The following is a 24,798-nucleotide window of genomic DNA, read 5'->3' as shown; positions in this document are numbered from 1 at the left end:
TAAAGCCTGACCGCATCTAAATATCAATCCAATCGATATGACAACACCTAAGATACATAGGAGAAACTTCCCAACATCCATTATGACTCCTTGAGCCCATTCTCCTAAACCAGAAAACCAATTTCGCGGGTTCAACCATGACACCCAACCAGTCAGCTCATTACCTACAGCAGCAAGAGTGAGATTGTGTCTCCTGCGAAATTCCCACTTCAATTGGAGAATATCGTCCATCTTTTGGTCTATGACCTCGACCGGATCCTCGGTGCTATTCGTAATATATGTGCAACATTTCACGCCGTATTGTGTTGCCAGTGTGACACAATATCCGCCTGTCACTGCTGTGAGGTAATTGAGAACCATTCTATGCTGTACCAGTTCTGTTTTGTAAGCTTGAAGTTCCCTTCCAGTATACCTAAATGTGTCATCATACATTTCAGTGATATTGTCTAACAAATTTGCGAGCGCCGATATGTATTTATAATTCAGCACTCCTCTAGCGGTGCGGGTGAAATCTAACGCGATTAAGAATTGAATCCCGGTGGATTCACTTATCAGATCAGAGGCCGGATGCTCGGTCTTCTCTATCAGGTGCCTTTTAACAACGTGCTCGTAATGGGTGTGAGTATAAGGAGCTTGGGCACCACGGTGTATGTCTTTCATTTTGTCATGTGATACAGTCATTACTTCAGGCAGTAATTTTCCAATATAACACAATCCTTCAGAGTTTGGGGCAAGCCACTTGTACGCCTTTCTCCCGCATATGAAATATGCATCATCGGGGAGAACATATGGGACGGAGTAGGACATAACCATATTACACACCTTCCATATGAAATCTCCTAACCCTAATTCTTCCATCTGTTTAGTACACGTATCAGGTTGTACGATATGTGCACAGTATCCTGGTGATACCTCTCCAACTTTAGTAATCCTATTTCCTAAGGTATACCTATACCGGAAAGATTTTCCTCTACTGGCTATGTGGCGTACAAGCTCTGTATCTGTAGGCATTCTATCTGCTCTATGCGAAAAGGTCATGGTGTGGTTACTCCATGACACTTCCCAATTTCCCGGCTTTCGGGGATTGGAGATGTTGAAACATAATAGGGACCTATCCACATGGTATTGGTGGAGATTCAAACTAGGAGGGCTGGAGATATTAAACCTCCGGTCCACCGGTCTCCCACCGCTTAACTCAAGTACCTCCCCTATCGTTAAAGGAAATGGTACTAGCCCTGATTTGCTATGACCCTGAGGTACTTGAGAGCATACCCAACAATCTGTTTTGTTTAACACATTACCCACTAAGGAGTGATAGTCACTCAATGGATGCCGGTCCATATGGATATTAAAACTGGATTGGCATTTCTTAATGCACCCATCCTCAATGACATTGTTACAGAGCCGACAGATACAGTTTTCTTCAGCTAACAATCCTTCACAATTCCTTCTATGGTCAATGCTATCGGATCGTTTTCTGATACTCGCCTTTACTTGTTGGTTAAGTTGTTCTTGGAAAACTACGCCTCCATCTTTATCATCAGAACCCATTCCAGAACCTCTCTCGACCTCCATGGTACTCTCGCCGGAACAGACTGCTCTAGTCAACATCATGGTCAACAGGAAAATCCGGATCACAGTCTCTTGGGGCAAGTCCATCTTATAGGAGGAGACGAAGAAGAATGAGAAGGGGAAAAAAAATAATTGAGGGAGATGGGATGGGAAGTTGGAGAAAAACAATAAAAGGGAACAGGGGATCGACAACTGCTTTTGATCTTGTGGTTCTCGATGCTCAGGTGCCGCCTTAGTCCTCCTGGAACAGACACTCTAGTGATACAACCTCTACCGTCTGTTCCTTATCACAGGACTTCTCTGGATCAACGACCTTCTTACAGTGGGACGAATGAACCCAAGTCTCTCTCTCAGCAACCTTCAATGCTGTAGTGCTAGTCAATAAGACCTGGTATGGTCCTTCCCATCTGTCAATAAGGCAACCTGAGCGTAGAAAATTCCGTATCATTACATAATCCCCAGGTTCAATGTCATGACAATTACTATCTGGTAAATCAGGAATCACTAACTTCAGATTATCATTTTGATTCCTTAACTGTTTACTCATGTTAATCAAGTATTTTACAGTCGCTTCATTGTTACACTTCAAATCATCCTGAGGGTTAATCATAACATGCGGTTGTCGACCAAACAAGATTTCAAAGGGAGACAGATTAAGAGGGGACCTGGGAGTGGTTCTGATACTGTACAGTACAATGGGTAAAGCTTCTGGCCATGTCAATCCTGTCTCTGCCATCACTTTACTCAGTTTATTTTTAATAGTGCTGTTCACTCTTTCCACTTTCGCACTCGCCTGTGGACGGTATGGAGTATGCAGCTTGCTATCAATTCCCATCAATTTACACATTCCTTGAAAGACATCACCTGTAAAATGGGTACCCCTATCACTTTCGATAATTCTAGGGATACCATATCTACATACAAATTCCTGCACAATTTTCTTCGCAGTAAACATAGCGGTATTTGTGGCCGCCGGAAATGCTTCGACCCAATTTGAGAAAACATCTATACAAACAAGTACATATTTCAAATTTCGACAAGGGGGTAATTGAATGAAGTCAATCTGTATTACCTGGAAAGGGCCGCCGGCAGGTGGGATATGGGATGGTTCTGTAGGTATTGCCTTTCCAATATTCTTTCTCAAACAGGTAAGGCATGACATGGCTCTTTTACTCGCATGAGAGGAGAATCCTGGGGCGCACCAATATGCTCTTACCAACTTGCACATCCCTTCCTTGCCTAGATGAGTCAGCCCGTGAGCTGCTTCAGCCAAACATGGAAGATATGCTCTGGGGGCCACTGGTTTACCATGTCCATCCGTCCAGAGTCCTGAGGACTCCTGGCCATATCCCTTTGCCTTCCAGACTGCCTTTTCCTGTGTGGAACACAAATTTTGCATCTCACACAACTTCTGTGTGTTGATGGTATTAAATACCATCAGTTGTGTGGTGTCTGTCTGTCTGGGGGTAGCAGCTGCTAACTTAGCTGCTTCGTCTGCTCGGCTGTTACCAAGCGATACTGGGTCTTGGCTATATGTATGTGCTTTACATTTGATAACAGCCACTCTGTCGGGTTCCTGTATCGCTGTTAGAAGCCTTTTTATGTGAGCTGCATGCGCTACCAGTGTACCAGCTGCCGTCATGAAATTTCTGAGGCGCCATAGGGCTCCGAAATCATGGACTACCCCGAATGCGTATCTAGAATCGGTGTAGATATTGGCTGATTTGCCCTTAGCCAATTCACATGCTCTGGTTAGGGCGACCAGTTCAGCAACCTGGGCTGAGTGAGGTGGGCCTAGCGGTTCCGCTTCTATGGTGCCTTGGTCATCTACGACTGCGTATCCAGTACACAAGTCTCCCGAGTCTGACTGTCTATGACAACTACCGTCCGTGTAGAACGTAAGTTCTGCATCTTCCAGTGGGTTGTCACTGATGTCAGGCCTTGCGGTAAAATTTTGGGTCAAATATTCTATACAATCATGAGTGTCTTCCTTTGTATTAAATCCTCCTTCCCCAGTACTCTCATCCTCCACCCTTTGGGTCTGTCCAGACACACTTGGGAGATATGTTGCAGGATTTAATGCACTGCATCTCCTTATGGTGATGTTTACGGGGGCCATTAGTGCCAATTCCCATCTTGTAAACCGCGCTGATGAGACGTGCCTGGTTTGGGCAGAATTTAACAAGGCTGACACTGCATGCGGTGTATGAATTGTGAGGTTGTGACCTAGCACGACGTCTTCGCTTTTCGTTACTAGCAATGCTATCGCAGCAACGCTTCGCAAGCATGTGGGGAGGGATCGCGCTACCGTGTCTAGCTGAGCGCTGTAATATGCTACTGGCCTGCTGGCATCACCGTGCTTTTGGGTTAGTACGCCTGCCGCGCAACCAGCACTTTCTGTTCCGTATAGTTCAAAGGGTTTCCCATAGTCCGGCATACCTAATGCTGGTGCCTGCGTTAGGCACTGTTTAAGTCTCTCAAATGCTGCCTCAGACTCGTCTGTATGCGAAATCCGATCAGGTTTGTTTGAGGAGACCATTTCCTGCAAAGGTAACGCTAAAATGGAAAACCCTGGGATCCAATTACGGCAATACCCACACATTCCTAAAAATGTTCTGATCTGTTGCTGGGTTTGTGGCAGAGTCATGTCTCTAATTGCTTGAATTCTATCAGCGGTCAGGTGTCTCAGTCCTTGTGTTAAACAGTGTCCCAAATATTTTACCCTAGTTTGGCATAATTGCAACTTGTCTTTGGAAACCTTGTGTCCTGTGTCTGAAAGATGAAACAGGAGCTGTTTCGTATCCTTCAGGGATGCCTCCAATGAATCAGAACACAGTAGTAGATCATCCACGTACTGTATTAATACTGATCCACTCACTGGTTGGAAAGACTGTAAACAATCATGCAAAGCCTGAGAAAATATACTTGGGCTATCTATGAATCCTTGTGGTAATCGAGTCCATGTGTATTGGACTCCTCTGTATGTAAATGCGAACAAATATTGACTGTCAGGGTGCAGAGGTACCGAAAAGAAAGCGGAGCAGAGGTCAATAACAGTGAAAAATTTCGCAGTGGGAGGGATTTGCATTAGGATGACAGCTGGATTTGGCACTACGGGGAACTGACTCTCAACTATTTTGTTAATCCCCCTTAGATCCTGCACTAGCCGGTAACCCCTCCCCCCACTCTTTTTCACAGGGAAGATGGGACTATTAGCAGTGCTGGACGTTCTTACCAGAATGCCCTGTTGTAGCAAGCGCTCTATTACTGGGTAAACTCCTAACTCCACCTCTGGCTTCAGAGGGTACTGTGGGATTTTTGGAGCTATCCTACCATCTTTTACTTGTACAACTACCGGAGCTACGTTTGCCATTAATCCAGTGTCCTGTCCATCTTTTGTCCAAAGTGACTCTGGTATCTGAGATGTCATTTCTTCTACTTGGGAGGGAGTCCTATTTGTCATAATGGTATGTGACATTAATTTTGACGGGGAGTCTAACATGTCTCGTACTTCCTGAGCGTGATTCTCAGGTATGTCCAAGAATACACCTTCAGGAGTACAATAAATGACGCACCCCATTTTACACAGTAAGTCTCTTCCCAGGAGATTGGTCGGTGCCGATGCAGCCAGCAAAAAGGAATGCTTGGTATGTAAAGGCCCTATTGTAATCTCTGCTGGTTTGCTAACAGGGTAATGCTGGACTACTCCTGTTACTCCCACGGCTGGAATTGTCCTACCAGTGGTCCTCATGCCCACTGTCGAATTTATCACTGATTTGGCCGCCCCTGTGTCTACAAGAAAGTTTAATGATTTACCAGCTACATTGATTGCAATTTCTGGTTCACTTCCAAGACTTGCAATCAATTTTACTGGCTGCAGATTACAGGTATGGCCACACCCCTATTGGGTATGGTGACCTCCCTGAATCCCGCTGGCAGCAACTACTTGTGAGGGAGTTAGCTGGGAACTACCAGAGGTTTGCCAATCTCTGTTTGGGGGGTATCTTTTTGTTTCCCCTGCATGTGGCTCATAACTCCGTTTCTGCGGACCTTGCTCCCAATGTCGTGTGTCGTGTCGTTGTCTAGGGGGTTGGTATGAGTTTCGTACATTCTTTACTCTACAATCTCGTGCCATGTGTCCCTGTTTATGACAAGAATAACAAGTAACCACACTTGACTTACCCACAGGGTTTGGTGATGCAAACAAAGGCTGCCTTGTGGTCAGGGCCTGTATACTTACGGCCATTAACTTATCACTTTGTTGTTCCCTGTGTCTGGTGATGTTCCTATCGTGATCAATAGCAGCCTCTCTCAAAGTAGCCACAGACAGACCTCGCCAACATGGTTGTGTGGTCTGTACCCTAGTCTTCAATGACTCTTTTAAACCATCCATCAGTACCGATACTGCTACTTCTCGATGGTTTATGTTTGTTTTAATGTCCTCTATGCCTGTGTATTTTGCCATTTCTGATAATGCTCTGTGAAAATACTCTGCAGCTGTCTCTGACTCCTTCTGTTTAATGGAGAATATCTTGTTCCATCTGACTACCGCTGGGAAATATTCTTTTAACTGTAAGTTTATTCTTTTTACATTGTCTTTGTTGTACACATCTGTAAGAGGTACATCCTGATCTAATCCGCAATCAGCTAAAAATTGAGTTGCGTCAACATTGGAGGGTAAACATGCTCTCAGCAATATCTGCCAGTCTTTATTGTTGGGCTCTACAGTGTTACCTAAGTCTCTGATGTATTTTTGACTGGCAACTAAGTCTTTTCTAGGGTCAGGGAATTCAGACACTATGGTCCTTAATTCCATTCTGGAAAATGGGCTATACATGGCAATGTTCCTCACAGGGGTGACCCCTGTTGTGTCAGTTTTCCCATTTGGAACAGCTATTACCCTAACAGGAGTAACTCTAACAACATCACTCTGTGTGGGTTCTACAGCCTGTGGTGAAATGGCTTCAGCATAGTGTATGGTGCCGTACTTACCTGTAGACACGACCTCACCTATCCCTCCGCTAGGGGCCTTTGTTACTAATCTCGTGGGTGGAGCTGTGCCTACTGTGGTCTCTGCTATGGTGGCTGCTAGAGAGAGCGCTGAAATTGTTGCCGATTCGTCTTCTTGATCACACTCCTGAGGAAAGTTCAAAACAGGGTACAACTTGCACGGGTTAATACTTGTATTGGTTAATTGGTTAACATTATCTTTAACATTTACACAGTTGCTAAGAGTTTGTTGTTTGTTACACCTTAGTGCGTCATTCTCCGCAACCAATTTCTCTCCTGATATGTATGGTGGCGGTGGGGCCGTGGCTATCAGTTTTCTGATTGAGCCAGATCCCGCCGCCTGAGCCAATCCTCTCTGTATGTCACCCTCCTGTTGCCACAACTGCAAATAATCATAATGCTTGATTCGTCTCTTTGCTGATTTAATGAGACATATCCTTCTCCTTAAATTCGTTAACACTTCTGAGCTGAAGCTACCTACTCTTGGGAATTTCTCCCCGTCATGTACTGTCATTCTCTCCCATTCATCACATAAAGCTTCTGTGTGACTTCCGTATTTCTCACACATTACATACCTTGCCGACCCAACTCACTGAATCAACCCGAACCGAGGTTGATCGCCCCCTACCTGAACAAGTGGCCCCCATAGTTCGAAGGTGTTGCTTTATTCAACCAACCCTTACGCAAACCAAATGTCCAAAATAGGCTGACGGTGGCGGTTTACCGAGTACCCCACTCACTCGCCCACGCCGACCAATACGACCTGATCACACCGATATGGTGCTGGCGTACTCGACCTAGGGCCCCTGCGACCTGAACCTCTATTTACTGGAACCTGTGAGGGTGCTCCGAAGAACACTTACTCTTTCCAGTAACTATTGGTTGCTGGATAGTTCCTGAGTGAGCAGCGAACTTCCCTTAAAATAAAAATAAAAAATTACACAAATCACGTTAGAATGTACAAATAGCGTTTATGACCTTCATACACAAATAGTACCGGTCAGGTTTACTAATGCACACAATTACGTGCGGTACAATCGTTTAGTACACAAGCAACTAATCTTATGTACTGAGCGACCAGTGGAATCGAAAATTTCGGCTGCGAATTCCTTCAGCCAGAGCTTATATGGCCTATATGGGTGTTGCACCAACCCTTTCTTGGTGTTGTGCCTGTGGACTGTATAGCGGACTTCCTTGTCTGCTGTACCTGAACCTGTTGGTCTGCTATGACCTCCTGGTCTGTTACAGTATGACCTCCTGGTCTGCTACACTCTAATGCTCAAATTGTATATTTAACCAGGGATGCCTCCCTAGCCACCATGTACGTCACTTACACGCATGTACCTCACGAGAACTCGACTTTTCTTGTGGTTCAACCTGTAAAATTGTATACAACACACTCACTCACCACATGTACACTTTTGTTTCTATTTCTATTTCTGCGCAGAAATTTCTCTTTAGACCAGATGTGTTACAAATTAGGAGAAGGATCTATTAATTTAAATTTGGAATTTAAAAAAATTTGCGCGATTTATCGCCTGGCGTTATTTACCGCGTGGCGCTACTTATCGCGTTGAGAGGAGAGAAAAAAAAACTTGTGATTTGAGTTACGTGGGCGTACCCGTACGCTCCGTTGCGTAATATACGCTGCGTGCGTCGGCCCTTGGATTGCGTACGCAAGTCTCAGTCTTTTGTTAGAGACACGTGTACGCAAAGCAAAGATCCACCGTAACACAATTTATACGTTTATCAACTATAGAACTGGCAAACAGGAGAGTGACATACGAAAATACACCAATGAAAAGGAAATGCAGATATATATGTGTGCGTGCGTGTGTACGCAAGACAGAAAAATAAACAGTTTTAAAAAGACACTATTGTTTTGTTCTTACCTCCGGTTCCCGGATTCCTTCAGCACCCTTTACTAAGAGAAGCAGACGCTTATCCAAACAGCACTACGAGGAATATGATCTCCCGCCCTTTGCTGCTGGATAATGTCTGCTGAAATTACCTAGTGCAGCTATGTGAAGGACAGGACGAGCCCGCAATTGATAAAGCTAAATATATATCGTATATAATACCCTTTATGAGGTTTAAGAACACTGTACGCTAACTACGTATGAAGTACCGTAAGGGTACGCACGTTGCGTAACAATCGCTTAGCCGTGGTCGAGACGCTCAAGCGTTACGTTCGCTCACGGCCAAGAGATCACTGGCAGGCACGCTATTGGCTGCCGAATACCGTAATGATTCGCTACAGCGATGCGACCGCTCGAGACCACGAGGAGATCACCAGCGGCGCTTACGCTCACAATGTAAAACCTTTATATCTAACCATAAACAGTGTATTATGCAGTAAACCCTTTGGGTGGTGATATGGTGTAAATGCAACACAGTATAACCTTACTAGCTTAAAAGCAGTTTGAGCGTCACCGACGCTCTGAGAATACTTAACTCTATAAGAAATACACAGATACCTGGGCTTAGGGTCCAACGCCTAACATATATATATTTTGAATGATATACTTGCAAAAGAATTAATACAAATACAAATCATACACTACAATATAACATAGACTAACTAACCAGGTAACTACACAGTAAATACAATACTATTAAGTTTTTAAAAGAAAAAATGAGAGAAAGAGAAGAGAGAGAGAGATATGGCCCATAATAACAAGAGAGAAACAGTATGATTACGGAGAAAAACTTACGCACAAAGGAAACGATCGCATGCGCCTCTGGACATCCAGCTCCCGATTTTCAGCAATGATAACCGTTGAAGAGTAAGAGCTGGATGTGATCGGCCTTTCTATTTATGCCCCACACACAATGCAATTCAATGGTCCCTACAATCTCATTGTTCATTGGACACCGGAATTCGGCCTTGCATCATAACAAAAGGTCATAGGTTGATTCATACAGGTGGGCTGTGACTATTTCCAACAGCTCAGGTGGGAGGGAAACTGGGTTTCCCGCCGCATGGGTAATAAAGTGCAAATAAAGTAAATGTTCATAAACTTCTTATGTCCATAACTATTCGCACGAGCGATTGATCTGCTTCAAACCAACACCGGAATATTTCTAATTAAATATTCTTCCGATGGATACTAAACACCACTGTATTACTCCTGTCTGACCCTTCGTATCAAACAAAGAGGGATTTCTCTGTTCATGAACATTCTATATTAACCAAACTTGCAGAATCTATCAAAGGGACCATGATCTACAAAATACATTATATAGTGAAAATATGTAATGATTGAGTCGCACGCTACGATCACATAAACTCTACCGTAAATACGCATACCATGCGCCTGCGGGTGCCCGCGACTGTGAGTATGCGCACGTACGGGAGAGCGTACGCATGCGCAGCACGGACCTGTGTGAGGTGCAAATATGGTAGTGTGCATAGAGATATTTTTCTGACTTTGACAGGCACCTTGGGATCTCAACGTGGTGTTGCAGTTCCTGCAATCGGAATGGTTTGAGCCTTTACAGGACGTAGACGTCAAGTTTATGTGGAAGGCCGTTGGCCTTGGCTTCTGCGAGACGTGTGTCGGAGATGGGGGCGTTGTCTCACAATAGCCCCTATTTGATTTTTCATGAAGATAAGGCTGAACTCAGAACTCATCAGCAATTTCTTCCAAAGGTGGTGTCTGCGTTTCATATCAACCAACCTATTGTGGTTCCGGTGTTTACCGACACCTCTACTTCTTCAAAGTCCTTGGTTGTGTTGAGGGCTTTGAAGATCTATCTGAAGCGGACAGCTCGTCACAGAACATCTGACTCGCTGTTTGTTCTCTTTGATCCCAAGAAAATTGGGTGTCCTGCTTCAAAGCAGACAATTGCACGCTGGATCAGGCTTACTATCCAGCATGCTTATTCCACGGCGGGTTTGCCGTGTCCATAATCTGTACAGGCCCACTCTACTAGGTCGGTGGGTTCTTCCTGGGCTGTTGCCCGAGGTGTCTCGGCTTTACAGCTCTGCCGAGCAGCTACTTGGTCAGGTTAGAACACGTTTGCTAAGTTCTACAGGTTCGATACTTTGGCCTCTGAGGATCTTCACTTTGGTCATTCAGTTCTGCAGGAACCTCGGCACTCCCCAACCCGGTTTGGGAGCTTTGGTACGTCCCCATAGAACTAAATGGACCCCAGTATCCTCTATTACGTAAGAGAAAATAGGATTCTAATTACCTACCGGTAAATACTTTTCTCCTAGTCCGTAGAGGATACTGGGCGCCCACCCAGTGTTTTGTGTTTCCTGCATGGTTACTTGGTTAAGTATTGTTGTTCGCTCAGCTGTTGCTGTTCCTGTTCATGTTGGGTAACATGGTTTTCTTCTTGTTTGTGTGTGCTGGTTCGAATCTCACCACTGTCCTTTCTGAATCCTTCTCTCAAGATATGTCCGTCATCCTCGGGCACAGTTTCTAGACTGACTCTAATAGGAGGGGCATAAAGGGAGGAGCCAGTGCACACTATTGATTTATTAAAGTGCCCAAGGCTCCTAGTGGACCCGTCTATACCCCATGGTACTAATGTGGACCCCAGTATCCTCTACGGCAGGGGTGGGCAATTAATTTCTATAGGGGGCCACATGTAAAATCTGAACTGTTGGAGGGCTGAACCAATGATAACCTGAACTTAATTATGCTCAATGTTAATTTTCTCCCTTTATAAAAAGCAGCAAATTATATATTTTGATAAGATGCTACTGGTAATCAGAAGTTTAGAGTAATCACCAGGTAGAGAGCACTGAGACACACTGCACCAGGTAGAGAGCACTGAGACACACTGCACCAGGTAGAGAGCACTGAGACACACTGCACCAGGTAGAGAGCACTGAGACGCACTGCACCAGGTAGAGAGCACTGAGGCACACTGCACCACGTAGAGAGCATGGAGACACATTGCACCAGGTAGAGAGCACCGAGACACACTGCACCAGGCAGAGAGCACTGAGAGACACTGCACCAGGCAGAGAGCACTGAGACACATTGCACCAGGTAGAGAGCACCGAGACACACTGCACCAGGCAGAGAGCACTGAGAGACACTGCACCAGGCAGAGAGCACTGAGAGACACTGCACCAGGCAGAGAGCACTGAGAGACACTGCACCAGGCAGAGAGCACTGAGACACACTGCACCAGGCAGAGAGCACTGAGACACACTGCACCAGGCAGAGAGCACTGAGACACACTGCACCAGGCAGAGAGCACTGAGACACACTGCACCAGGCAGAGAGCACTGAGACACACTGCACCAGGCAGAGAGCACTGAGACACACTGCACCAGGCAGAGAGCACTGAGACACACTGCACCAGGCAGAGAGCACTGAGACACACTGCACCAGGCAGAGAGCACTGAGACACACTGCACCAGGCAGAGAGCACTGAGACACACTGCACCAGGCAGAGAGCACTGAGACACACTGCACCAGGTAGAGAGCACTGAGACACACTGCACCAGGTAGAGAGCACTGAGACACACTGCACCAGGTAGAGAGCACTGAGACGCACTGCACCAGGTAGAGAGCACTGAGACGCACTGCACCAGGTAGAGAGCACTGAGACGCACTGCACCAGGTAGAGAGCACTGAGACGCACTGCACCAGGTAGAGAGCACTGAGACGCACTGCACCAGGTAGAGAGCACTGAGACACACTGCACCAGGTAGAGAGCACTGAGACACACTGCACCAGGTAGAGAGCACTGAGACACACTGCACCAGGTAGAGAGCACTGAGACACACTGCACCAGGTAGAGAGCACTGAGAAACATTGCACCAGGTAGAGAGCACTGAGACACACTGCACCAGGTAGAGAGCACTGAGACACACTGCACCAGGTAGAGAGCACTGAGACACACTGCACCAGGTAGAGAGCACTGAGACACACTGCACCAGGTAGAGAGCACTGAGACACACTGCACCAGGTAGAGAGCACGGAGACGCATTGCACCAGGGAGAGAGCACTGAGACACACTGCACCAGGGAGAGAGCACTGAGACACACTGCACCAGGGAGAGAGCACTGAGACACATTGCACCAGGTAGAGAGCACTGAGACACATTGCACCAGGTAGAGAGCACTGAGAAACATTGCACCAGGTAGAGAGCACTGAGACACATTGCACCAGGTAGAGAGCACTGAGACACATTGCACCAGGTAGAGAGCACGGAGACACATTGCACCAGGTAGAGAGCACGGAGACACATTGCACCAGGTAGAGAGCACGGAGACACACTGCACCAGGTAGAGAGCACGGAGACACACTGCACCAGGTAGAGAGCACGGAGACACACTGCACCAGGTAGAGAGCACGGAGACACACTGCGCCAGGTAGAGAGCACGGAGACACACTGCGCCAGGTAGAGAGCACGGAGACACACTGCACCAGGTAGAGAGCACGGAGACACACTGCACCAGGTAGAGAGCACGGAGACACACTGCACCAGGTAGAGAGCACGGAGACACACTGCACCAGGTAGAGAGCACGGAGACACACTGCACCAGGTAGAGAGCACGGAGACACACTGCACCAGGTAGAGAGCACGGAGACACACTGCACCAGGTAGAGAGCACGGAGACACATTGCACCAGGTAGAGAGCACGGAGACACATTGCACCAGGTAGAGAGCACGGAGACACATTGCACCAGGTAGAGAGCACGGAGACACATTGCACCAGGTAGAGAGCACGGAGACACATTGCACCAGGTAGAGAGCACGGAGACACATTGCACCAGGTAGAGAGCACGGAGACACATTGCACCAGGTAGAGAGCACGGAGACACATTGCACCAGGTAGAGAGCACGGAGACACATTGCACCAGGTAGAGAGCACGGAGACACATTGCACCAGGTAGAGAGCACGGAGACACATTGCACCAGGTAGAGAGCACGGAGACACATTGCACCAGGTAGAGAGCACGGAGACACATTGCACCAGGTAGAGAGCACGGAGACACATTGCACCACGTAGAGAGCACGGAGACACATTGCACCACGTAGAGAGCATGGAGACACATTGCACCACGTAGAGAGCATGGAGACACACAGCCTGCTGCAGCATGGGCACACATACAGATGCGGAGCGGCACTCACCGTTGCGGAGAACGACGCTGTGAGCGAGGCCAGTCTATTGGTGCTGGCAGCGGAGCTTAGGTCAGCGCCGCAATGAGGGGGGATTCAAACCGTACTGGCGGGAGACACCGTGGGATCTGATTGGCTGCTCTTCCCCGCTGCCCCTGTCTCCGCCGCTACAGTATTGCCTTCAGCTGAGAGCTGTCAGCGCAACAAGCTTAAGGCAGTGGCAGGGAGGAGTGGCAGCGAGGAGGGGAGGAGTGACAGTGCGGCGGGGAGGAGTGGTTCCATGGTGCAGGGAGCCTACGTGGGCCGGACAGGCATTGACAAAGGGCCGTATGTGGCCCGCGGGCCGTACTTTGCCCAGGTCTGCTCTACGGACTATGAGAAAAGGATTTACCGGTAGGTAATTTAAAATCATATTTTTCTCTATCGTCCTAGTGGATGCTGGGGTTCCTGAAAGGACCATGGGGAATAGCGGCTCCGCAGGAGACAGGGCACAAAAAGTAAAGCTTTTCCAGATCAGGTGGTGTGCACTGGCTCCTCCCCCTATGACCCTCCTCCAGACTCCAGTTAGATTTTTGTGCCCGGCCGAGAAGGGTGCAATCTAGGTGGCTCTCCTAAAGAGCTGCTTAGAGAAAGTTTAGCTTAGGTTTTTTATTTTACAGTGAGTCCTGCTGGCAACAGGATCACTGCAACGAGGGACTGAGGGGAGAAGAAGTGAACTCACCTGCGTGCAGGATGGATTGGCTTCTTGGCTACTGGACATTAGCTCCAGAGGGACGATCACAGGTACAGCCTGGATGGTCACCGGAGCCGCGCCGCCGGCCCCCTTGCAGATGCTGAAGTTAGAAGAGGTCCAGAATCGGCGGCTGAAGACTCTGACAGTCATCTAAAGGTAGCGCACAGCACTGCAGCTGTGCGCCATTTTCCTCTCAGCACACTTCACACGCTGTCACTGAGGGTGCAGGGCGCTGGGGGGGGGGGGCGCCCTGGGAGGCAAATGTAAACCTATATACTGGCTAAAAATACCTCACATATAGCCCCCAGAGGCTATATGGAGATATTTAACCCCTGCCAAACTTCACTAAAGAGCGGGAGACGAGCCCGCCGTAAAAGGGGCGGGGCCTATCTCCTCAGCACACAGCGCCATTTTTTCTCTCACAGAAAGGCTGGAGAGAAGGCTCCCAGGCTCTCCCCTGCACTGCACTACAGAAACAGGGTTTAAACAGAGAGGGGGGGCACAAATTGGCGATATAAATATATATATAAAGATGCTATTAGGGAGAAACACTTATATAAGGTTGTCCCTATGTAATTATAGCGTTTTTTGGTGTGTGCTGGCAAACTCTCCCTCTGTCTCTCCAAAGGGCTAGTGGGGTCCTGTCCTCTGTCAGAGCATTCCAGGTGTGTGTGCTGTGTGTCGGTACGTGTGTGTCGACATGTATGAGGACGATGCTGGAGGAGGCGGAGAAATTGCCTGTAATGGTGATGTCACTCTCTAGGGAGTCGACACCGGAATGGATGGCTTATTTAGGGAATTACGTGAGAATGTCAACACGCTGCAAGGTCGGTTGACGACATGAGACGACCGACAAACAATTAGTAACGGTCCAGGCGTCTCAGAAACACCGTCAGGGTTTTTTTATAAAAAACGCCCATTTACCTCAGTCGGTCGACACAGACACAGACACGGACACTGAATCCAGTGTCGATGGTGAATAAACAAACGTATTCCTCATTAGGGCCACACGTTAAGGGCAATGAAGGAGCTGTTACATATTTCTGATACTACAAGTACCACAGAAAAGGGTATTATGTGGAAGTGAAAAAACTACCTGTAGTTTTTCCTGAATCAGATAAAATAAAATGAAGTGTGTGATGATGCGTGGGTTTACCCCGATAGCAAATATTGGCGTTATACCTTTTCCCGCCAGAAGTTAGGGCGCGTTGGGAAGCACCCATTAGGGTGGATAAGGCGCTCACACACTTATCAAGTGGCGTTACCGTCTCCAAATACGGCCGCCCTCAAGGAGCCAGCTGATAGGCAGCTGGAAAAATATCCTAAAAAGTATATACACACAGACGGTGGTTATACTGCGACCAGCGATCGCCATCAGCCTGGAGATGCAGTGCTGGGTTGGCTTGGTCGAATTCCCTGACTAAAAATATTTTATTGATATAGAGCATTTAATAGGATGCATTCTATATATATGTATGCGAGATGCACAGAGGGATATTTGCACTCTGGCATCAAGATAAGTGCGTTGTCCATATCTCCCAGAAGATGTCATGGACACGACAGTGGTCAGGTGATACAGATCCCATACGGCACATGGAAGTATTGCCGTATAAAGGGAAGGAGTTATTTGGGGTCGGTCCGTCGGACCTGGGGGCCACGGCCACAGCTGGGAAATCCAACCTTTTTACCCCAAGTTACATCTCAGCAGAAAAAGACACTGTCTTTTCAGCCTCAATCCTTCCGTTCCCATGTGGGCAAGCGGGCAAAAGGCCAGTCATATCTGCCCAGACATAGAGGAAAGGGAAGTAGACTGCAGCAGGCAGCCCCTTCCCAGGAAAAGAAGCCCTCCACCAGTGGGGGGGTAGTCTCAAGAGTCTCAGCGCGCAGTGGGATCACTCGCAAGTTGACCCCTAGATCATACAAGTATTATCCCAGGGGTACAGATTGGAGAGTCGAGACATTTTTTCCTCGCAGGTTCCTGAAGCCTGCTTTACCAACGGCTCCCTCCGACAAGGAGGCAGTATTGGGAAAAAATTCACAAGCTGTATTTCCAGCAGGTGATAATCAAAGTACCCCTCCTACAACAAGGAAAAGGGTATTAGTCCTCCACACTATATTGTGGTACTGAAGCCAGACGGCTTGGTGAGACATAGTCTAAATCTGAAATCTTTGAACACTTACATAAAAAGGTTCAAATCAAGATGGAGTCACTCAGAGCAGTGATAGAGAACCGGAAAAAAGGGGACTATATGGTGTCCCTGGACATCAAGGATTACCTCCATGTCCAAATTTGCCCTTCTCAACAAGGGTACCTCTGGTTCGTGATACAGAACTGTCAATATCAGTTTCAGACGCTGCCGTTGAATTATCCACGGCACCCCGGGCCTTTACCAAGGTAATGGCCGAAAAGATGATTCTTAAAAGAAGAAAGGCATCTAAATTATCCCTTACTTGGACGATATCCTGAAAGGGACAAGTTTCCAGAGAACAGTTGGAGGTCGGAAAAGAACTATCTAAAGTAGTTCTACGACAGCACGAGTGGATTCTAAATATTCCAAAAATCGCAGCTGTTTTCCGATGATACGTCTGCTGTTCCTAGGAATGATTCTGGGCATAGTCCAGAAAGAGGTATTTCTCCTGGAGGGGAAAGCCAGGGAGTTATCCGACCTAGTCAGAAACCTCCTAAATCCAGGCCAAGTATCAGTGCATCAATGCACAGGAGTCCTGGGAAAAATGGTGGCTTCTTACGAAGCGATTCCATTCGGCAGATCTCACGCAAAAACTTTTCAGGGGGATTTGCTGGACGAATGGTCCGGATCGCATCTTCAGATGCATCAGCGGATAACCCTGTCTCCAAGGACAAGGGTGTCTCTTCTGTGGGGGCTGCAGAGTGCTCATCTTCTAGAGGGCAGCACATTCAGCATTCAGGACTGTGTTCTGGTGACCACGGATGCCAGCCTGAGAGGCTGGGGAACAGTCACACAAGGAAGAAATTTCCAAGGAAGTGTGGTCAAGTCTGGAGATTTCTCTCCACATGAATATACTGGAGCTAAGGGCAATTTACGATGCTCTGAGCCTAGGAAGACCTCTGCTTCAAAGTCAACCGGTGCTGATCCAGTAGGACATCATCATGGCAGTCGCCCACGTAAACAGACGGGGCGGCACAAGAAGCAGGAGGGCAATGACAGCAAGGATTCTTCGCTGGGCGAAAGATCATGTGATAACACTGTCAGCAGTGTTCATTCCGGGAGTGGACAACTAGGAAGATTTCCTCAGCATAAATGAATTCCACCCGGAAAAGTGGGAACTTCATCTGGAAGTTTCCACATGTTTGTAAACCGTTGGGAAAGACCAAAGGTGGTTATGATGGCGTCCCACATGAAGCGCCAGGTCTAGAGACCCTCAGGCAATAGCTGGGACGCTCTGGTAACACCGTGGGTGTACCAGTCGGTGTATGTGTTCCCTCCTCTGCCTTTCATACCCAGTGTATGGAGAATGATAGGAAGGAGAGGAGTAAGAACTATACTCGGGGTTCCGGTTTGGGCCAAGAAGAACTTGGTACCCGGAACTTCAAGAGATACTAGAAAGGATCTTGATTCAGCAAGAATCATGTCTGTTCCATGACTTACCGCAGCTGCGTTGACGCCAGGGCGGGTGAACGCCGGATCCTAAGGGAAAAAGGCATTCCGGAAGAGGTCATCCCTACCCTGGTCAGAGCCAGGAAGGAGGTGACCGCACAACATTATCACCGCTTAGGTGAAAATATGTTCCATGGTGTGAGGCCAGGAAGGCTCCACGGAAGAATTTCAACTAGGTTAATTCCTACATTTCCTGCAAGCAGGAGTGTATATGGGTCTCAAATTGGGGTCCATTAAGGTTCAAATTTCGACCGGTCGATTTTCTTCCAGAAAGAAATTGGCTTCAGTTCCTGAAGTCCAGAAGTTGTTAAGGGAGTACTGCATATACAACCCCTTTTTGATGTCTCCAGTGGCACTGGGCGATCTCAACGTAGTTTGGGATTCCTAAAATCACATTGTTTTAAACAACTCAAATCTGTGGATTTGATATATCTCACATGGAAAGTGACCATGCTGTTGGTCCTGGCCTCGGCCAGGCGAGTGTCAGAATTGGCGGCTTTATCTCACAAAGCCATATCTGATTGTCCATTCGGACAGAGCAAAGCTGTGGACTCGTCCCCAGTTTCTCCCTAAGGTGGTGTCAGCGTTTCACCTGAACCAGCTTATTGTGGTGCCTGCGGCTACTAGGGACTTGGAGGACTCCAAGTTGCTGGATGTTGTCAGGACCCTGAAAATATAGTTTCCAGGTCGGCTGGAGTCAGGAAATCTGACTTGCTGTTTATCCTGTATGCACCCAACAAGCTGGGTGCTCCTGCTTCTAAGCAGACTATTGCTCGTTGGATTTGTAGTACAATTCAGCTTGCACATTCTGTGGCAGGCTTGCCACAGCAAAAAATATGTAAATGCCCATTCCACAAGGAAGGTGGGCTCATCTTGGGCGGCTGCCCGAGGGGTCTCGGCATTACAACTCTGCCGAGCAGCTACGTGGTCGGGGGAGAACACGTTTGTAAAATTTTACAAATTTGATACCCTGGCAAAAGAGGACCTGGAGTTCTCTCATTCGGTGCTGCAGAGTCATCCGCACTCTCCCGCCCGTTTGGGAGCTTTGGTATAATCCCCATGGTCCTTTCAGGAACCCCAGCATCCACTAGGACGATAGAGAAAATAAGAATTTACTTACCGATAATTCTATTTCTCGGAGTCCGTAGTGGATGCTGGGCGCCCATCCCAAGTGCGGATTATTCTGCAATACTTGTACATAGTTATTGTTACAAAAATCGGGTTATTGTTGTAGGAAGCCGTCTTTCAGAGGCTCCTTTTGTTATCATACTGTTAACTGGGTTTAGATCACAAGTTGTACGGTGTGATTGGTGTGGCTGGTATGAGTCTTACCCGGGATTCAAAATCCTCCCTTATTGTGTACGCTCGTCCGGGCACAGTACCTAACTGGAGTCTGGAGGAGGGTCATAGGGGGAGGAGCCAGTGCACACCACCTGATCTGGAAAAGCTTTACTTTTTGTGCCCTGTCTCCTGCGGAGCCGCTATTCCCCATGGTCCTTTCAGGAACCCCAGCATCCACTACGGACTCCGAGAAATAGAATTATCGGTAAGTAAATTCTTATTTTTCATCACAACAGAGCGGTTCTCCGAACGAGGCCTGGTTATCTCTCTAAAGTGGTTTCTGACTTCTACCTTCTTCAGGAAATTGTGGCTCCAGCCTTTGCCTTACCAGACTTGTCGGCAAAAGAACGTTCTTTGGATCTGGTTCATGCTCTCTGTGTCTACATAGACTGTAAGAGCTCCATCAGACGGTCTGATGCTCTGTTCATTCTGTTTGGATTTCACAAGCGTGGTTGTCCTGCTGATAAGCAGACGCTGGCCAGATGGATTAGAGTGGTCATTGCACAAGCTTTACATTCAAGCTGACCTTCCTGTATTAGCTTCAGTTTCTGCCCATTCTACTCCGTCGGTAGGACCTTATTGGGCGGCACGCCGTGGTGGGTCTGCCGAACAATTGTGCAAGGTGGCTACGTGGTCTTTGGTCCACATGTTTTTTAGGTTTTATGCCTTTCATACATTCGCTTCCCAGGATGCTTCCATTGGACAACTGATTCTTTTATCCTCTCAGGCACGTCCCCTCCCTTGAAATACTCCTTTAGGGACATCCCCGATGTTCCCTGTGGAGCCCCTATGAACCCTCAAGAAGAAAAGCAGAGTTATGGTAGACTTTTTTACCTTTGTTAACTCTCTATCTTCGACGTTCATAGGGTCCACCGGGCACCCACCCTAATGCACCTGGCCTCTCTGGGTTTTTATGGCATTGGCCTCTGGTTCCTTTCTCCTGTCTGTGACGATGTGTTCTTATGTGCCTGACATCTATCTTCTCTCCTTTCCTCTTCCTGCTTAGAGCTGGTTAGCAAAACTGAATGCCTGAGTGGGTATGGGTCATTAGGTCCACATCAGCTTTTTGACCATTTTTTTTTTTTTTTTTTTGTGTTTTTCTTCGTAAAGTGACGGGGAACCCCAATTAGTGTACCGTGTCCACTCGCATGGCTCGCCATGCTTCGGGCAAGGTGTCTCGCTCCGCTACCGCTGCGCTCGTCACAGGTTATTATTCCCAATTGTAGTCCACGTGGATTGTAAAGTATGAAAAAGTTCTGAAAATTTGAAAAACTCATGTCGACCTAATGACCGTAAGCCGCCTGAGCACTGTGGTGAGGTTATAGGGTAGAGTTCTGGGATATGCTGAAAACTTTAACTGTTTTGTGTGACCGGACTCTCATCCACCACCTACAACCCCGATGTTCCCTGTGGATCCTGTGAACTTTGAAGAAAGAGTTAACAAAGGTAAGTCTACCATGACTCTGCTTTTTATGAGCTGTCCTTTGATAAGCTGCAATAAATATAATGAGTTTTCCATGAAAGTTGATAAGAGGCTATAATATAATAAGAGCATGGTGTTGGTAGAAGAACATCTCCAGATAACCATGTTCCCTGATTCTGTACAATTGGGGGTAAGTTTGGTAAGTTGCAGTTTCTCAGAATGTTTAAGTTGTAAATGTAAAACTGTTGAAAGTGATTTACCCTGTAAGGTCCCTGACTCCAGCCTGCATAGTAACCGCTTTATAGCGCCAATCACTCCGTTCTTGTTATGTGCTAATCTATACATATAATAAAACTGTAGGGGCTGTGTCTGTACATAGCATCTATAATTCTTGAGACTGTCTATGAACTATGGAGACGAAAAAGTTTTTGTCTGTTCCGACTTCACACACAAACTACGGGATCAATTTGGATCACGTTCTCACTGTTATATAGCTTAGTGGCCTAGAAAGAAACTGAGGTATGTATGATCTCAATGTGACGTCAGAGAGCGGAGCAATAAAGGAGAAACAGACGCATGACGCTCGGCGCATTAAAAGTCTGTGGTCTGATCATGCTTCTGCAGACATTGACTCCGCCCAAATTATGCAATAAAACCCAACTTAAAGTGACTGCACTGCAGTAGAACCTGAGTGAGGCAGAGAACCGGATGTGGTGCAGGTGATAGTGTTTATACCGTGTGTACTCCTTATGGCCAAGAATTTCCCCTATTCATTCTAGTGCCTGCAGATTAGGGTTACAAAATGCTCAGGGCTGCAGGCATAGATCTCAGGACCAGCTGCTTCTCCCACGGGCAGCGTTACGTGGCTTGCTCACCAGTTACTAGCTGCAGGCATAGATCTCAGGACCAGCTGCTTCTCCCACGGGCAGCGTTACGTGGCTTGCTCACCAGTTACTAGCTGCAGGCATAGATCTCAGGACCAGCTGCTTCTCCCACGGGCAGCGTTACGTGGCTTGCTCACCAGTTACTAGCTGCAGGCATAGATCTCAGGACCAGCTGCTTCTCCCACGGGCAGCGTTACGTGGCTTGCTCACCAGTTACTAGCTGCAGGCATAGATCTCAGGACCAGCTGCTTCTCCCACGGGCAGCGTTACGTGGCTTGCTCACCAGTTACTAGCTGCAGGCATAGATCTCAGGACCAGCTGCTTCTCCCACGGGCAGCGTTACGTGGCTTGCTCACCAGTTAGTAGCCCAAAGCATCTCTTTGTGTTGATCCCTGAAGGAAAAACTGCAAATATTGTTTACAAAGAAATGTTGTGATCAATGTGTACAATATAAAATATACATCACAATATTAGCTATTGGCTTTGTAAAATGTTCTGCTGAACAATAACAGACATACAAGCGAGCAAGGCCGCAAGCAAATGCTATTATTCTAGAAAACATTATAGTTACACCCGGCACAATGCTGTAAGACATTCAGCACAGTGAGAATGGAAAGCTGGAGGGTGACGGGTTTATAGAGCCCCAGATCCTGACCTAGCTGCAGGGAGATTAGCTGTGTATTGTCCCTTTACAAAACGTGGCCAGTGCTTGATACGTATGTATACCATTGGAGGATTGTGGGTACATTTATTTTCCCCTGTAACTATTAATACCTTTTAAAAGGTTAAATCCAACTTTTTGGACCTTTTTGGAGAAAAAAACAAAACTCTGTTCTAGACCCAAAATACATCTGATTTCTTGTCCGTGACTGTTGTGTGGATGCTTTCTGGTGTTGCTTTAATGTCTGTTCTGTTTCCACACTTGTGATTTTATATTGGGGTGGCCACTATCTTCTCATATTGGTGTCTTAGAAATATTTAGGCCTGTGATTTTGTGTTTCAGGATCAGACGGCACATAACCCAGCTGCCCTGGACATGTTTATCACAGGTAGGGTTACTCACTAGTGCACATTGTATCTGTGATCGATCATCCGTGTCATACTCACTCTCATCTGTTCTCTCAACATCAGGTACCTCTTATTCCCAGTGGTTCATCACGTATGTGGAGCATGTTGTCTCAGGTGACTATCCCATCATCAGGGACCAGATCTTCAGGTAGCGTGGACTCCACACATCACTACTTCTAGTTACATTTAGGGTATCCTTCCGTGGTAGCCTCCTCCTTCCTCACATTCTCAGGAGTTATGCAGAATGTCACATAGTTGGAGGATGAAGACAATATATAAATAAAGTGACTTTGTGCTTATATGCATAAAAAAGTGCTCGAGTGCTTAGTGTGCCGACTTATGGTGATACTCTATTCAGCAGAGAGAGAGAGAAAAAAAAAAGGAAGACTTAGACTTTAAATACTGAGGTGCCCCTCACATTTCCTTGCAAAATTAATATCTGGGTGGATTCCTCACAGATGTTCTTCAGACAGAGACCTTAAAACCAAAAAGATCTGCTGCCAGACACAGCAATGGCTGCTCTCTGCTCCTGCTGCCTTGTGGGAATGATAGAGCAGCCATTGCTGTGTCTGGCAGCAGATCTTTTTGGTTTTAAGGTCTCTGTCTGAAGAACATCTGTGAGGAATCCACCCAGATATTAATTATGCAAGGATATGTGAATGGGACCTCAGTATTTAAAACCTAATTCTTGCTTTCTCTTACGTCCTAGAGGATGCTGGGGTCCACATTATTACCATGGGGTATAGACAGGTCCACCAGGAGCCATTGGCACTTTGAGAGTGTGGGCTGGCTCCTCCCTCTATGCCCCTCCTACCAGACTCAGTTTAGAAAATGTGCCCGGAGGAGCCGGTCACAGCTAGGGGAGCTCTACAGAGCTTCTTTAGTAAAAGTTTATTTTAGAGTTTATTATTTTACAGAGAGGCTGCTGGCAACAGCCTCCCTGCATCGAGGGACTGAGGGGGGAGCAGTGTCCACCCTGCGGGGTCTGAGCCACTATCTCCGCTGACTGGACACTGAGCTCCAGAGGGGTCAGATCGTTCTCTGCCACAGGGGATCGCTCACCCCGGCAGCAAGCCGCCACCCCCTTACAGAGCCAGAAGATTGGTGGTGAGTGTGTCACCGACCCCCCTAGAAAGCGGGGGGCCGGTGTGAAAATGGCGGCAACGGGGTAGGAGCGCAGTACTAACTGCGCTCTGGAGGCTCAGCGGTACATAGTGCGGCGCTGTGAGGGGCGCTCTGAGCCAGCGCCTGCACCCTACACTGACCTTCCAGCCTGTCAGGGTCTCTGGATCGCTGCCAGCATAATTCCTCAGGCCAGTATAATCCTGTGAAGAGCGGGAAGACCGCCATTTTAGTGGCAGAGCTTCTCCTCAGAGCGGACCCAGCAGCGTTCAGCGCCATTTTCCTGCCTGCACAGCGCTGAGAAGGAGAACAGGTCCCTCCACAGCAACTCCAGCTATCTGTACACGGCACCAGGGGGTTGTAGAAGGGGGGGAGGCTGTATACAGGCTGTGTAACCTATTAAGGTGCACAGTCAGCGCTAGTTGGGGTCTCCCTATACCTAAACAGCTCTGTGTGTGGGTTGGCTCCAATCTCTGTGTCTCTCTTGCCATTCTTATGGGTGGAACTCTGTCTGCCCTCCCCTGTGTGTGTGTGTGTGTGTGTGTGTGTGTGTGTGTGTGTGTGTGTGTGTGTGTGTGTGTGTGTGTGTGTGTGTGTGTGTGTGTGTGTGTGTGGAGTGTTTTGTGGTCTCCATTAAGCTATGTCCAGGGACTCTGTGTCATGTGCTGCAGAGGATATGTCCTCTCAGGATTATCCCATTCCATGTAATCAGGATTGCACTGATTTAGCACAGATACCAGCAAGGGAGCCTGAGTGGTTATCCTCTATCAAATCTATGATTTCTCAGATTTCTACTAGGGTTGCACAGAATGAGTCTGCAACTCAGGCTTTACAGAACTCTATGGCAGTCTGGCCCAGTTCTGTTACCTCAGGGCTCCCCGCTGTATATTCCCAAAAACGTGCTCTTGCACAGAT

At 47.5% G+C, this 24,798-nt stretch overlaps 1 protein-coding gene across 1 annotated transcript in view; it reads left to right on the top strand.

Moving 5' to 3' along the window:
* Positions 1-24,798, top strand: part of FBXO3 (F-box protein 3) — a 175,664-nt gene that overhangs the window by 64,306 nt on the left and 86,560 nt on the right. Inside the window, exons 6-7 of the mRNA XM_063946256.1 lie at positions 22,697-22,742; positions 22,825-22,909. Of these exons, the coding sequence (XP_063802326.1) occupies positions 22,697-22,742; positions 22,825-22,909 (131 nt within the window). The remainder of the gene's footprint in view (positions 1-22,696; positions 22,743-22,824; positions 22,910-24,798) is intronic.

Source organism: Pseudophryne corroboree, chromosome 11 (assembly GCF_028390025.1).
Source record: "Pseudophryne corroboree isolate aPseCor3 chromosome 11, aPseCor3.hap2, whole genome shotgun sequence".
NCBI classification, from domain to species: Eukaryota; Metazoa; Chordata; class Amphibia; order Anura; family Myobatrachidae; genus Pseudophryne; species Pseudophryne corroboree.
This window is presented reverse-complemented; position numbering and strand designations above follow the sequence as displayed.